The sequence below is a fragment of the Notechis scutatus genome, chromosome 3 (assembly GCF_049901735.1).
Source record: "Notechis scutatus isolate UNSWTSFEM ecotype Mainland chromosome 3, rNotScu1.2, whole genome shotgun sequence".
Classification (NCBI taxonomy): domain Eukaryota; kingdom Metazoa; phylum Chordata; class Lepidosauria; order Squamata; family Elapidae; genus Notechis; species Notechis scutatus.
Window position 1 is genome coordinate 128,284,582 of NC_142011.1, and position 14,211 is coordinate 128,298,792.

Consider the following 14,211-nt stretch of genomic DNA (forward strand, 5'->3'; position numbering starts at 1 on the left):
TGTCCGTCTGTGGGTAGACTTTTACAGTGGTTTCAGATTTAAATTTGGGGCAGCCTATTGCTGTGCCAGAATGGTTTTTTCTTCATCTTGATTGGTTGGGAGTCTTGGTCTGTGTTTATTGGTCTCGGAGTTTGCTGTGTTCTGCTTGATGGGTGTCTCTGATATCTTCTGTCTGTTTTTGGCTCTTTTGTATCTTGATTGGCTGGCAGCATTGTGTTACTTTAATGGAGGCCTTTAGTGCAGCTTGGCCGGTAAATGGACGGCTATCATTAGTTAGAAGCTGGGTTTCATCTGGGTGCCTGGTTGGGGTGTGTTTGAGCTGGAGGTATCAGGGGGATCTGTTTGTGTCCAGGTGTTTGCCTGGCTTGTGTGTGGAGATTTTTTGTTTGTGAGTGCAGGCTTCCAAATGATTGACAGTATATATAGTGTTTATTTGCTTATTTACTATTTTGTATGCTGCCCATTCCTGAAGGCTCTAGACAGCCAAGCATGAATCATTCTCCCCCCCAACTCCAAATACATATAAATCAGGGTTAATTAATGAATTATCCCAGTGGTTTTACATATTTTGAAATAAATGGGCACATGATCCCTGAGGCACACCACAAAACCAAGATCTCCTAGTAAATCTCTTTTCACACCACAACCAACTGGAATTGTCCCCTCAGTAAGGAGAAGAACTTCTTTAAATAATATTCCAGTCCCTTCAAAGTGATCCAGAACGATGGCCAGGATGGTAGTTTGAAAGCCACCAGGTGATCAAGGAGGACCAGGATGGTTGTACTCTCTCAATTTTTCTCTCTACAAAAGTATTCAACAGCATATCTAACAGTATCTAGGATTGTTGGATCATGTAAGACTTCTTGAGCAAGAGATATAACATAGCTTCCTTCAGACAAAAAGGAAATGCCTCTTTATCCTATGAAACATTTGAATCTAATCTCCAGTCACTTCAGTAGAGCCCTTGAGGACTATGAGAACAAAAGAACCAATGGGGAGTAGAACTTAGACTTCCCAGCGATTCACAGATTCAAGATGGAGCCTCATCATCTCCATGGATAATGTCAGTATCCAACTACTCCCAAATGGAAATAAAAATTCAGGGTGAGGCTTACCTGCACAGCTCCATCCTGCTCATTTATTATATTATATTCTACTCAGCCATAACTTCGATATATATGTGTTTATATTAGAGGTTTCATTTTACTTGTTGATTACATCATCAAAAGGTAACTGTTAAAGTGTAAAGACTAATAACTAATTAACTAAAAAGCTATATTGAGCTATTCAAAAAAAGCTACTTTAATCTTCCATGAGAAAATTCATATTGCTGAATTCTCTAAATTGTGGCAGGATATTAAAGGACCATAGACTTTTCAATGTCAGAAAGGACAATTGGCTGTCAGAGGCCTTTTCATTTTAATGAAACCTAAGCAGCCAGTGGGTTTCTAAAAGTAGAATTGAGGAAAGGAACATTACAAAGCAAACTCAAGGAACTCTTGGAATCACATGATTAAAGACATATCCTTATCCAGAAAAAAATAGAAAAATAAGTTATGCCATTCTAGAACTATCATCACATTGTAGAGCAGTTAGAGAACATATATCTCTAACTATGGAAGAAGGAAGCAGAGGAACTACCACATCTCACCCAAGATAGAAAAAAGGGGACTGATATTGTAAACTGTTCAGCTACTGTAATAATTCAATAGGATGATTCAAGGCTTATGTAAGCCAAAAACCTACCCACAAGAAGTTTCTTTTTATGTTTCTGAATGATCCTACTACTCTGGTTGTGCCTCCCTCAAATTAAATGTTACTTACTGTAAAATTAATAACCTTGAAAAAATTTCACTTATGAGAAGCATGTACTCTAATATCAACTCAGAGGGGGGGAAAGCTGAGTTTTCATTATGAGAAATTTGGGAAACACTACTATAAGATGGACTAAATCAATGGAGAAATTGATACTACCTCTCCTGATGTATCTATTTTAATTTAGTGGCAGATGTTGCAAATTATATGTTCATTCAAACAGCTGCCATTTTTTGCCTCTGGTATACAGAAATTATTTCTTTATTCTGCCAGATTAATTCTGGAAAAAAATCTATAATATAGGAAAGGTATAGCCAATATGTTTCTGACTAAGGTGAAGTCTCTTCCTTTACTATATGGAAAACTCAAGTGAATTAGATTGAAACTGAAGGATACAATAGTAGAGTGGGACAATCCACACTACTAAACAGAAGTAGTAGATAAAGAAAATATGTCACATTCAACATTGTCTTCCTTGTTATTCCCATCTCCAAGCATCTGATTAAGATGATTCAACATAAAGATAATTACTTGTCATTTCAGCAAATATTTGTAATGTGAGGATTCCAGACATTGTTTAGATGTGCTTTTATAGGTCTACTTTGCAACAACATAATGTGAATATCTTATATTGTTTCAACTGCATTGGTGCATCATATTGAGTTGACCAACTTAGCAATAAGTTTTACAGCATGTGCTTTCTGGTCATTTCTGGTAATTCCACCTGAGATGTTTAGATAATAAAGTATACCAGTCTTCCCCACTTACATTTTTCAGAATAAAATCCCTATCCACCCTACCCTGTCTAGGATCATTTGAATTAAAAACTATAGCATCCTGAAAAGTAAATTTGAGAAAATTTACTCTGTTCCCTATGTGAAAATATATGGAAATCCCATTATATCAAATCATGTTTAATTTAATCAGGATATAATTGATGAGAGATCTCTCTAATGAGAGATCGATATATTTGCCAATCCAAATAAAAATAAGACAATATAAGCCATTGCATAGCTTAACATGTAATACATTTTCTGTAAACAAAAGATATCCTATTCATTTTCATTGCAGAAAGAAACTATACGCTGTTCCCTTAAGTGAAAGAAAAAAATATCTGGCTTTTAAAAAAGCCAAAATAACTACAAAATGGAAGCATGTTATCAGTCAGAAATGTTTAAGAGGGGGGAAGATTGTAACTTTAAATAAGTAGCAATTTAACGCTTGCTTCATTACGTTTCCAGGATAGAAAGATTACAAGTGGCTTGCAGAAATATGGCATTCACTAATAGGTTTTTTTTAAAAGAAATCAGCTAAATTTTATTAATCTTGAATGTTATCTGTCAGTTGGATAATTCTAGTGTCCCCTTATGAAAGAAATAAAATACCTTGGCTTGAATAAAACAGGAGAAAATTACTCTGCCCCCATTCAATTAACCAATAGCCTCTAAACTTATGAACAGAGCGAATTATGTAATGCCACAACCAACCAAATAGAATCAGTTCTTCCTGTAAGTATGCCCTCTATAGACTCATTGCAATAGTGATATATTTTAAGGAAATTGTAAGCATGTTGGCATTGCTTGGTTAACTTAAAATATTGTTACTATTACTGCACCACGGACTTTATTGAGCAATGAAAAATATACACAAAGGGACAAACTTTCCTTGGGGATGGAAGAGTACTTTTTTCCCTCAAAATTTGACTTTCTTCAATTGAAGAAACCCATTTCAAATAGAAAAGGGCACTTATTTCTACAGTAACGGTGTACATCTTGAGTATATCGATATTCAGCCATTGTTGTAATTATGCTTCCAAGTTGCTCAGAGATCTAAAATACTTCATATTTGGGGAGTGATCAAGATAATTAAGTTGTTCTTTCAGATTCTATTTCTCCATAAAGTTCAGCTAGCTTCTTGAACTCTGGTCCCCAGTCACCAAGATAATTATAATCCTGGTCAGAATGTGTAGTAGCTGAATCCAAAGAGCTGATAGATCCGGCTTCTGACCTTTGACCTTCATATGCATATGTCTGAAGAGAATCATATGGGGGCACACTCAGATCAAGGTCTGCTTCAGCCAGCCTTTGCTTAATAAATTCATGAACATCTATGTTGTCAAGATGAGATGAAGTAGGGTGCTTGGTTCCGGGCTTCACCTCTGGCCGAACATCCCTCCGGAATTTCAATTCTTCAGCAGCAGATGGGTTCCTCAGAGCGGTAATGTCAAAAGCTTCAGTATCCTCCTCACCTCCACCCTCATCATCATAAGTGACAACATTTTCCCGGACATCCTCCTCTGAAATGACCAGAGGCTCCTTTTTGCTGCGTTTTAATGTGATGAACAGGACCACTATTGCTGATGAGAAAAATTTAGAATAGGAAATTAGTAGGGCTGCCAACTGGTAACTCATTCTAGTTGACTGATTAGCTGCATTTTGGCAGAGTTATCTAACGTTATATTCATTTTAGTTGTTTTCTTTCTTTTCTTTTCTTTTTTTGGAAAAGAAAAGGCTAAAATTAATCTGTGCCTTACTAGTACATCAATGTAACTTGTTCTTTGAGATAATTATAACTCCAAGATAAAATAATATTTTCCTATCAGCTAATATGATCACCAAATAGCCACGTATGTTCTGGAATTAGATACTCAATTTCTGGACCGGAGTTGGGCTATTTGAGCCAAAATAATAAATACAGTAACAATAAGATGCTATAATATTTCTCAAGAAAAAAAAGGTAATAATTTTCTTTCACTCATTACAGTAGTACAAGAAGACCCACAGATATAAAAAAAAACAACCCTCCTATTGATTAAATGTAGAACAAATGTAGAAATGCCTTGATTTATGAACATATTAAGATGATTACATTACTAGAAACTAAAGAGTGTGGCTGACAGGAAAAATGAACTCATAGATTTATGCTGGCATTTTGCTGAAAAATTCCTTGTAATAGATAATATATAATCTATATCTATGCAATATTGGCATGTCCACATATATATCTGCAGCATTTGCCTCTAATCATTCTAATAATGTGTGAGTTTTTGCATTAATAGCTTGATAACAGTTCACATTATAGAAAAGCTGCATCTTCACAACTTAAACATTTAGTAAACTATTATTATTAGTCAATAATAATAATATGAGTACCCTCAAATCCCAAAACTGAAAAGTAAGCATGGAAGGCCTCTTAGACCAATGTTTCTCAGTATTAGCCACTTTAAGATGTGTGGGCTTCAATTCCCAGAATTCCCCAGCCAGCAAGTCTATACATCTTAATGTGGCTAAGATTAAGAAACAGTGCTTTACACTTTATGGGGGCTATACATCCCAAATTCCCACCTTAGCACCTATATTGAGCACAATAGGAGAAAAGGATTTCAGTGTCACAGGAAAACACCTATTTCATTTTAATCAGAAATCTGCAAACACAGTACTAGAATTTAAGACACCTTGTGTAGAAGAGAAACAATCTTGTTTATATATTGAAGCTATTTGAGAAATATACACTGAATAATTTCTGTATTTTAATAAAACAGCCTTGCTCAACTATTCTAGAGATGTTGGAACAATAACTCTCAAGCATAATAGCCAATACGGTGGCTAAAATTCTGAGGCCTGGCAGTTGAGGATGAACTTTAGATTTATTGACTTAATCGTATGCAATTGAGAAAAGAGGTATATAGTCATTATATATATATATATATATATATTCTCAGCTGAGTGAATTTGGGTGAATGGATAAATGGACAGATAGTTTGAAATTCAACCAATTGAGAATATTAGCTAATGGATACTATTCAAATGAGTCTAAGTACATGAACTCATAAAGTGTTCTGAGAAAAAGCATTTCCAAGGACATTTAACTAATGGAATGATCTTCTTGCTTCATCTGTCCCTTGCTCCTCTTGATGAGCCTCGGACTGTTATCAGCTCATCCCACAGAGCGATAATTAGCACATAGCTTTCTTATTCTCCCTTTCTTTCTTCAGGCAGGGGGATCCATTTCAAAAGGACTCTCTTCATCTCTTTTTCCCTGAGTGTATTAGCCTGCAACCTGAGTTGGTGGTTTCCTGAAATCTTACCTGGCAGATCGATAACGCTAATTACTTACTGACCTCTGCAAAATTAATTCTGCTAGATGCCAGAAGCTCAGCCATTTGCTTTAAAGATTTCCTTGTCCTATCAATTTAGTTCAAGCTTGGAATTATTCATTTTTAAGCCAGAACCCTGCATTTCTAGCTACTGCTTATCAGAAACAATTCCTAGTTCAGTTATATTTTTTAGCGTTTGCCTCACACGGTTTCAGGTTTTCTTCATTTTTGCACCACATTGACTTAGGTGTTTTACGGAACCTATTAAGGAAGGAGTTTGATTATCAATTGACTTGTTGCAGAGTTTGATACTGAAAAGGGTTGAGAGGGAGCGACTGGCCCAAGATTTCTATGCCTGGGGAGGATTAAACCAGGGCTGTCAAACTCCCAGATGTGTCATGCACTGCCCACGCCCAGTTTAGTGAAGGGGGAAAAAAGCCCTCATACATCACATGATGCTGCTGTGACAATGTGAATTTGACACCCCTGGATTAGATCCTGAGTCTCCCTACTCCTAGTCCAGGACCTTAACCACGACATCATAATGGCTTTTTGCAGTTCCTGGTTCAGTCCTACAACTCACGTTGCTGTTGGGATTATCTGAAGGTTCCAGAAAGGAAAGTAATTGGGGACTTACCCAGGAGAATGACAACACATAGCAGGATGGCAATTAACGCTCCTGTGCTCAATCCTGAAGATGAGAGGAAAGCTTCTGCATGGCAGGTCCGCACACGGCCATCTCTTTCACATGCACATACCCGTATAACAAGAGTGGCACTACTGCTGAGAGGTGGGACCCCTCCATCAGAGATGACAATGGGAAGGTAATATACATCTTGGATAGTCCGACTAAATCTTCTCCTTCGGGTCAGGATGCTGGCCGTATTATCTATAGCAGCAAGGATGAGATGAAAGTAGTGTTAACAAAGATGATAGAAATATACCTAGAATACATTTTATCTTTTGTTTTGCATTTTCAACTTCTTGTGAATGTTCTGGTAATCCTTAGTAACACACTATAGTAAACTCTGGAACTGCTTGTATAGGAGAGCCTCATGACGTGTTTTGGGTCATATTATGGATCCTGGAATACTGTGAAAAGGGGCAGGGCTCACTGAATCCTGGTTCTTTTTTATTTTCATTTTTTTTTAATTTCCATTTCTTACAAGATAATAGGTATAAGTAAAAACATAGTTATGAATACATGGATACATATAAAATATATATATATATATATATATATATATATATATATATATATATATATATATATATATATATATATATATATATATGGTGTTCGGCTTGGTTCGGTATTTTCCACGTCATTGTAGTTCTTTTAAAGTTGTAGCAACGTTTCAGCAGAATCTCATCTGCCATCATCAGGCTGCAACCATTCTGGCACAGCAATAGGCTGCCCCAAATTTAAATCTGAAACCACTGTAAAAGTCTGACCCACAGACGGACACAATACAGAAGCCTGATGATGGCAGATGAGATTCTGCTGAAACGTTGCTACAACTTTAAAAGAACTACAATGACGTGGGAAAATACCCGAACCAAGCCGAACACCATACATGTGAGTACCCGCGAAAACTTAAGAAAACATATATATATATATATATATATATATATATATATGGATCTTTGGTTATTCGGGTTCTCTCCGCGTAAGATTCAAAGTATCTAGGCAACGTTTCGGCGAGGTCCCACTCGCCATCTTCAGGCTGGTGCTTTTGGCTTAGTGCCAGTGCAAGCAGTGTGTGACCGGAGCTGCCATCTCTCTATATATACAAGTGGTGGGGATGGTGTGCTGGGCTGGTTGGCTGTGCTGCAGCCTCTTGATTGGTTGATGGAATTGATGTTGGTATAATGGGCTGTGTAATGGCCTTTTGTTGTAGAGATATCCTGGATCTTGTGCTGTCATCTCCTGGGTCGTTAGCCTCTTGTGTTTTAACGGCTTGGGTAATGGGTTGTGTGATGGGTTTGTGAGTTCTTTTGTTGTGGTATCCTGGGTCTTGCGTTGTAATCTCCTGGGTCGTTTGTGTTTTGATCTCTTTTCGATTAGCCTCCTGTGTAGTAACAGCTTGGGTAATGGGTTGTGTGATGACCTTGTGAGATTTATTGCTGTGGTATCCTTGGTCTTGTGCTGTGATATCCTGGGTCATTTGCTGTGTTGTGACTTCTTGAGTTCTTGAGGTGTAATTTCTTGAGTTTTCTGATGTGATGTCCTGAGCGGGTGGCTGTGATGTAGCATTTTGGGTTTTTAATATGGCTTTGAGTTTGGGGTCTGGGTCTGTGTTCGTTTGGCTTCGAGTTCGTGGTCGTGCCACATCTTCATGGTGGGGTCAGTTCGCTTCATGTATGGTTCAGAGGAGTTTGAAGTGGGTAGTGATGCAGCTGCAGTGCGGCTTCTGGTCTGTGGTCGTGTCTGATCTTCTGTGTGGGTGTGAGTCTGATTTTTACGTGGAAGTGTGGTGGTGGCATCTTGTGTGGCCCTCATGGGTGTGGGTCTGGTGTCATTTATCATGTTGGGTACTCGTCTGTTCATGAGGGCGGGTTTCCAAATGGCTGGTAAGCGGGAGGTGTCATCTCTTTTATTCATGCTGTGTGGGCGTTTTTCTATCTCTATGGCTTCTCTGATTATTCTGCTGCTGTGGTGTTCAGTTTTGGCGATAGTTCTGGTATTTTTAAGGTCAATTTCATGTCCTGTGGCTTTGAGGTGTTGGACCAGGGAAGAGGTTGGTTCTTCTTTTTGATTGAGTTCTTATGTTCTTCAACGCGTGCACTTATTCTTCTGTTAGTTTGTCCAATGTATGTGGTGAGGCAGGCAGTGCAGGGGATTTCATATACTCCTTGGTTTTCTAACTCGATTTTGTCTTTAGGGTTTCTTAGGATGGTGGATATTTTTCTGTTTGTGCAGAATGCTGTTTTAATGTTGTGTTTTTGGAGGATCTTGCTGATTTTGTCTGTAGTGCCTTTTATATATGGGAGGAGGGCTTTGCCGTTCTCTTGTTCTCTGTCTTGGATTTTGGTTGGGGTTTCTTTTTGGATGAGGTGGGTGATCTTCTTTCTTTGAAATCCATTGGCTGTTAGTACGTTGGTGAGAGTGTTTAGTTCGGTTTTTAGATGTTGTTCATCAGCTAAGCATTTTGTTCTGGAGATGAGTGTCTCAGCTACGGAATTGATCTGTGCTGGGTGGTGGTGTGAGAGTGCGTGTAGATAGCGGTTTGTATGTGTTTTCTTTTGGTAGATGGTGTGTCCTAGGGAGCCATTGGGTTTTTTGTATACCAAGACATCTAGGAAGGGAAGTTGATTGTTAGCTTCTGTTTCCATGGTGAATTGTATTTTGGGGTGTAGGCTGTTGAGGTGTGTGAGGAAGTTGTTCAGTTTTTCTTTCCCGTGTGGCCAGATTATGAAGGTGTCATCTACGTATCTGAGCCAGAGTTTGGGTTTGTGATCATATTTTTCTAGAGCTTGTGTTTCAAAGTGTTCCATGTAGAGGTTCCCCACAGAAACACATCCCCACAGAAACCATCATATGCGGAGTTGAAACCAGCCTGACCAAAACCAACCCTGATGAGGCTAATAGAATCAGACTCGAAATCACCAACATCCTCTGCACTAGCAAACCACCCAAAAGCAACTTATCCAAAGAAGAACAAACTGCACTACGTAACCTGAAAGAAGACACCAGCATAATAATCCTACCAGCAGACAAGGGCAACGCAACAGTGGTTATGAACACATCTGACTACCAAACCAAGTTAACCAACCTACTCCTAGACCCCACATACAAACCCCTAAAGACAGACCCCACCACCTACCTAGAAAAAACCACCAGATCCAAAATAAAAGCCTCCCCCATCAGTGAAGAAATCCAGCAAAGAATCATACCCAGAGAGAAATCATCCAGATGCCCTAAGCTTTATGGTCTCCCCAAGATACACAAAGAAGGAACTCCACTTAGACCAATAGTCAGCTCCATAGGCTCACCTCTACAAAACCTAGCCAAATTTCTCGCCAAACAACTACAGCCCTATGCAGAATCCATCAACTCACATGTAAGAAACTCATTCCAGTTCATCGAGATCATAAAGAAACAAAACTTAGAACCCAGCGACCTACTAGTTAGCTTCGATGTCATATCCCTCTTCACCCAAGTGCCAATAAAAGAAGCCTTGACAGCCATCCAAAACAAATACAACCCCCAAGCACATCCTAGATCTGACCAACCACTGTCTATCCAATACATACTTCACCTACAATGGACAAAAATACAAACAAATAGAAGGAGCACCCATGGGATCACCCCTCTCACCTGTCATCGCTAACCTCTACATGGAACACTTTGAAACACAAGCTCTAGAAAAATATGATCACAAACCCAAACTCTGGCTCAGATACGTAGATGACACCTTCATAATCTGGCCACACGGGAAAGAAAAACTGAACAACTTCCTCACACACCTCAACAGCCTACACCCCAAAATACAATTCACCATGGAAACAGAAGCTAACAATCAACTTCCCTTCCTAGATGTCTTGGTATACAAAAAACCCAATGGCTCCCTAGGACACACCATCTACCAAAAGAAAACACATACAAACCGCTATCTACACGCACTCTCACACCACCACCCAGCACAGATCAATTCCGTAGCTGAGACACTCATCTCCAGAACAAAATGCTTAGCTGATGAACAACATCTAAAAACCGAACTAAACACTCTCACCAACGTACTAACAGCCAATGGATTTCAAAGAAAGAAGATCACCCACCTCATCCAAAAAGAAACCCCAACCAAAATCCAAGACAGAGAACAAGAGAACGGCAAAGCCCCTCCTCCCATATATAAAAGGCACTACAGACAAAATCAGCAAGATCCTCCAAAAACACAACATTAAAACAGCATTCTGCACAAACAGAAAAATATCCACCATCCTAAGAAACCCTAAAGACAAAATCGAGGTTAGAAAACCAAGGAGTATATGAAATCCCCTGCACTGCCTGCCTCACCACATACATTGGACAAACTAACAGAAGAATAAGTGCACGCGTTGAAGAACATAAGAACTCAATCAAAAAAGAAGAACCAACCTCTTCCCTGGTCCAACACCTCAAAGCCACAGGACATGAAATTGACCTTAAAAATACCAGAACTATCGCCAAAACTGAACACCACAGCAGCAGAATAATCAGAGAAGCCATAGAGATAGAAAAACGCCCACACAGCATGAATAAAAGAGATGACACCTCCCGCTTACCAGCCATTTGGAAACCCGCCCTCATGAACAGACGAGTACCCAACATGATAAATGACACCAGACCCACACCCATGAGGGCCACACAAGATGCCACCACCACACTTCCACGTAAAAATCAGACTCACACCCACACAGAAGATCAGACACGACCACAGACCAGAAGCCGCACTGCAGCTGCATCACTACCCACTTCAAACTCCTCTGAACCATACATGAAGCGAACTGACCCCCACCATGAAGATGTGGCACGACCACGAACTCGAAGCCAAAGCGAACACAGACCCAGACCCCAAACTCAAAGCCATATTAAAAACCCAAAATGCTACATCACAGCCACCCGCTCAGGACATCACATCAGAAAACTCAAGAAATTACACCTCAAGAACTCAAGAAGTCACAACACAGCAAATGACCCAGGATATCACAGCACAAGACCAAGGATACCACAGCAATAAATCTCACAAGGTCATCACACAACCCATTACCCAAGCTGTTACTACACAGGAGGCTAATCGAAAAGAGATCAAAACACAAACGACCCAGGAGATTACAACGCAAGACCCAGGATACCACAACAAAAGAACTCACAAACCCATCACACAACCCATTACCCAAGCCGTTAAAACACAAGAGGCTAACGACCCAGGAGATGACAGCACAAGATCCAGGATATCTCTACAACAAAAGGCCATTACACAGCCCATTATACCAACATCAATTCCATCAACCAATCAAGAGGCTGCAGCACAGCCAACCAGCCCAGCACACCATCCCCCACCACTTGTATATATAGAGATGGCAGCTCCGGTCACACACTGCTTGCACTGGCACTAAGCCAAAAGCACCAGCCTGAAGATGGCGAGTGGGACCTCGCCGAAACGTTGCCTAGATACTTTGAATCTTACGCGGGAGAGAACCCGAATAACCAAAGATCCACATACAAATACCGCGAGAACCTCAGAAAACATATATATATATATATATATATATATATATATATATATATATATATATATATATATATATATATATATATATATATATATATATATATATATAAGAAACAATAGGACAGGGATGGTAGGCACATTGGTGTGCTTATGCACGTGCCCTACAGACCTCTTAGGAAAGGGGTGAGGTCAATAGTAGACAGTCTAAGGTTAAAGTTTTTGGGGTTTGGGGAAGAAACCACAGAGTCAGGTAGAGTATTCCAGACATTGACCACTCTGTTGCTGAAGTCGTATTTCCTGCAATCAAGTTTGGTGCGGTTAACCTTGAGTTTGTATCTATTGTGTGCTCTTGTGTTGTATGGTTGAAGCTGAAGTATTCATTGACAGGTAAGTCATTGCTATGTATGATTTTATCTACCATACTTAGATCAGACAAAAGACGGTGTAATTCAAGGTTTTCTAGGTCTAGAATTTCAAGTCTGGTGGCATAAGGTATTCTACAACGAGTAGAGGAGTGGAGAACTCTTCTTGTGAAATATTTCTGGACTTTCTCAACTGTGCTAATATCAGATACGTAATGTGGGTTCCAGACTGATGAGCTGAATTCGAGTATTGGTCTAGCAAATGTTTTGTATGTTCTAGTTAGTAGTGTGATATTACCAGAGAAAAAGCTACGTAGATTAACGTAGATTAACAACTCTTAATGCCTTTTTGGCTATGTAGTTACAGTGGGCTGTAGCACTTAGATCATTAGAGATGAGTATTCCAAGGTCCTTTACAGAGCTTGGATCATCAACAAGGTCTTGACTATTCAGCTTGTATTTTATTTTCTGATTTTTTTTTTGCCAATATGTAAGACAGAGCATTTATTTGTTGAGATTTGAAGTTGCCATTTGTTTGACCGTTCTGATACATAGTCAAGATCTTTTTGAAGAGTAGCAGTATTGTCTGTGGTATTGAACAGCTTTACATCATCAGCGAAGAGAACGCAGTTGCTCTTAATATGATCACAGAGGTCATTTATGTAGAGTATGAAGAGAGTTGATCCTGTTTACCCATCTCTTCCGAATGCTTGCTCATTTTGTTTCTCCTATTTATTTCAAGGCCCTTGCTTTCATTAATAAAAGAGCTCATTTATTCAGGTCTAGGATTCATTGGTTTAGTCATCCTTGATCACATTGGGGTTTGGGGAAAAAACCACAGAGTCAGGTAGAGTATTCCAGACATTGACCACTCTGTTGCTGAAGTCGTATTTCCTGCAATCAAGTTTGGTGCAATTAACCTTGAGTTTGTATCTATTGTTTGGTCTAGTGTTGTTACGGTTGAAGCTGAAGTATTCATTGACAGGTAGGACATTGCAATGTATGATTTTATATACTATACTTAGATCGGACCAAAGGCTGCATAATTCTAGGTTTTCTAGGTCTAGCATTTCGTGTCTGGTACAATGAGTAGAGGAGTGGAGAACTCTTCTTGTGAAATATTTCTGGACTTTCTCAACTGTGTTAGTATCAGTTACGTAATGTGGGTTCCAGACTGATGAGCTCTATTCGAGTATTGGTCTAGCAAATGTTTTGTATGCTCTAGTTATTAGTGTAATATTACCAGGGAAAAAGCTAATTTGAGATAAATTAGATAACATCCAAGACACAAAAGAAAGGTTTAAGACAAACATAATTTGGGTCCAGTGATTAATAAGAGGTTAATTTTAATTAGAAGAAACATTTTGGACCCATTTAATAAGAATATTTTGAATCAAAAGCATGCATACATATTTGCAAAGAAAGCATTAGGTTATGTGAGGTACTTCAGGGTATGCAAATAGATTCCTCCAGCTGTCTTCTGTGTCTCCTTCCCAAAATACAAAGATAGGAAACTGTGTTGTGATCATCTTTTCCTTTCTGTATCTTTCTTTGACCTTCTTCTAAGATAAATGTTTTTCCCTTGTTATATTCCCTATTAATTTTCCCTTTCTTTTTTCTGTGGTCATAGGAATTTTTTTACCTTTTTAGAACCACTTGACATGAAAATCATAAGGAACCAGAATTGTTTCACTGAAGTAGCAAATAGGAATATTTCTGA

The 14,211-nt window shown here is 38.9% G+C and overlaps 1 protein-coding gene across 4 annotated transcripts in view; it reads right to left on the reverse strand.

The window, feature by feature from the left end:
• Positions 1-407: 407 nt before the first annotated feature.
• The window catches only part of CDH18 (cadherin 18), a 659,070-nt gene continuing 645,266 nt past the window's right edge, over positions 408-14,211 (reverse strand). For all 4 annotated transcript variants that reach the window (XM_087961171.1, XM_087961173.1, XM_087961170.1 and 1 more), the window contains 2 exons: positions 6,549-6,800; positions 408-4,171 (listed from right to left, as the gene is read on the reverse strand). In XM_087961171.1, coding sequence (XP_087817297.1) covers positions 3,681-4,171; positions 6,549-6,800 — 743 coding nt within the window. In that variant the 3' untranslated portion in view covers positions 408-3,680. The remainder of the gene's footprint in view (positions 4,172-6,548; positions 6,801-14,211) is intronic.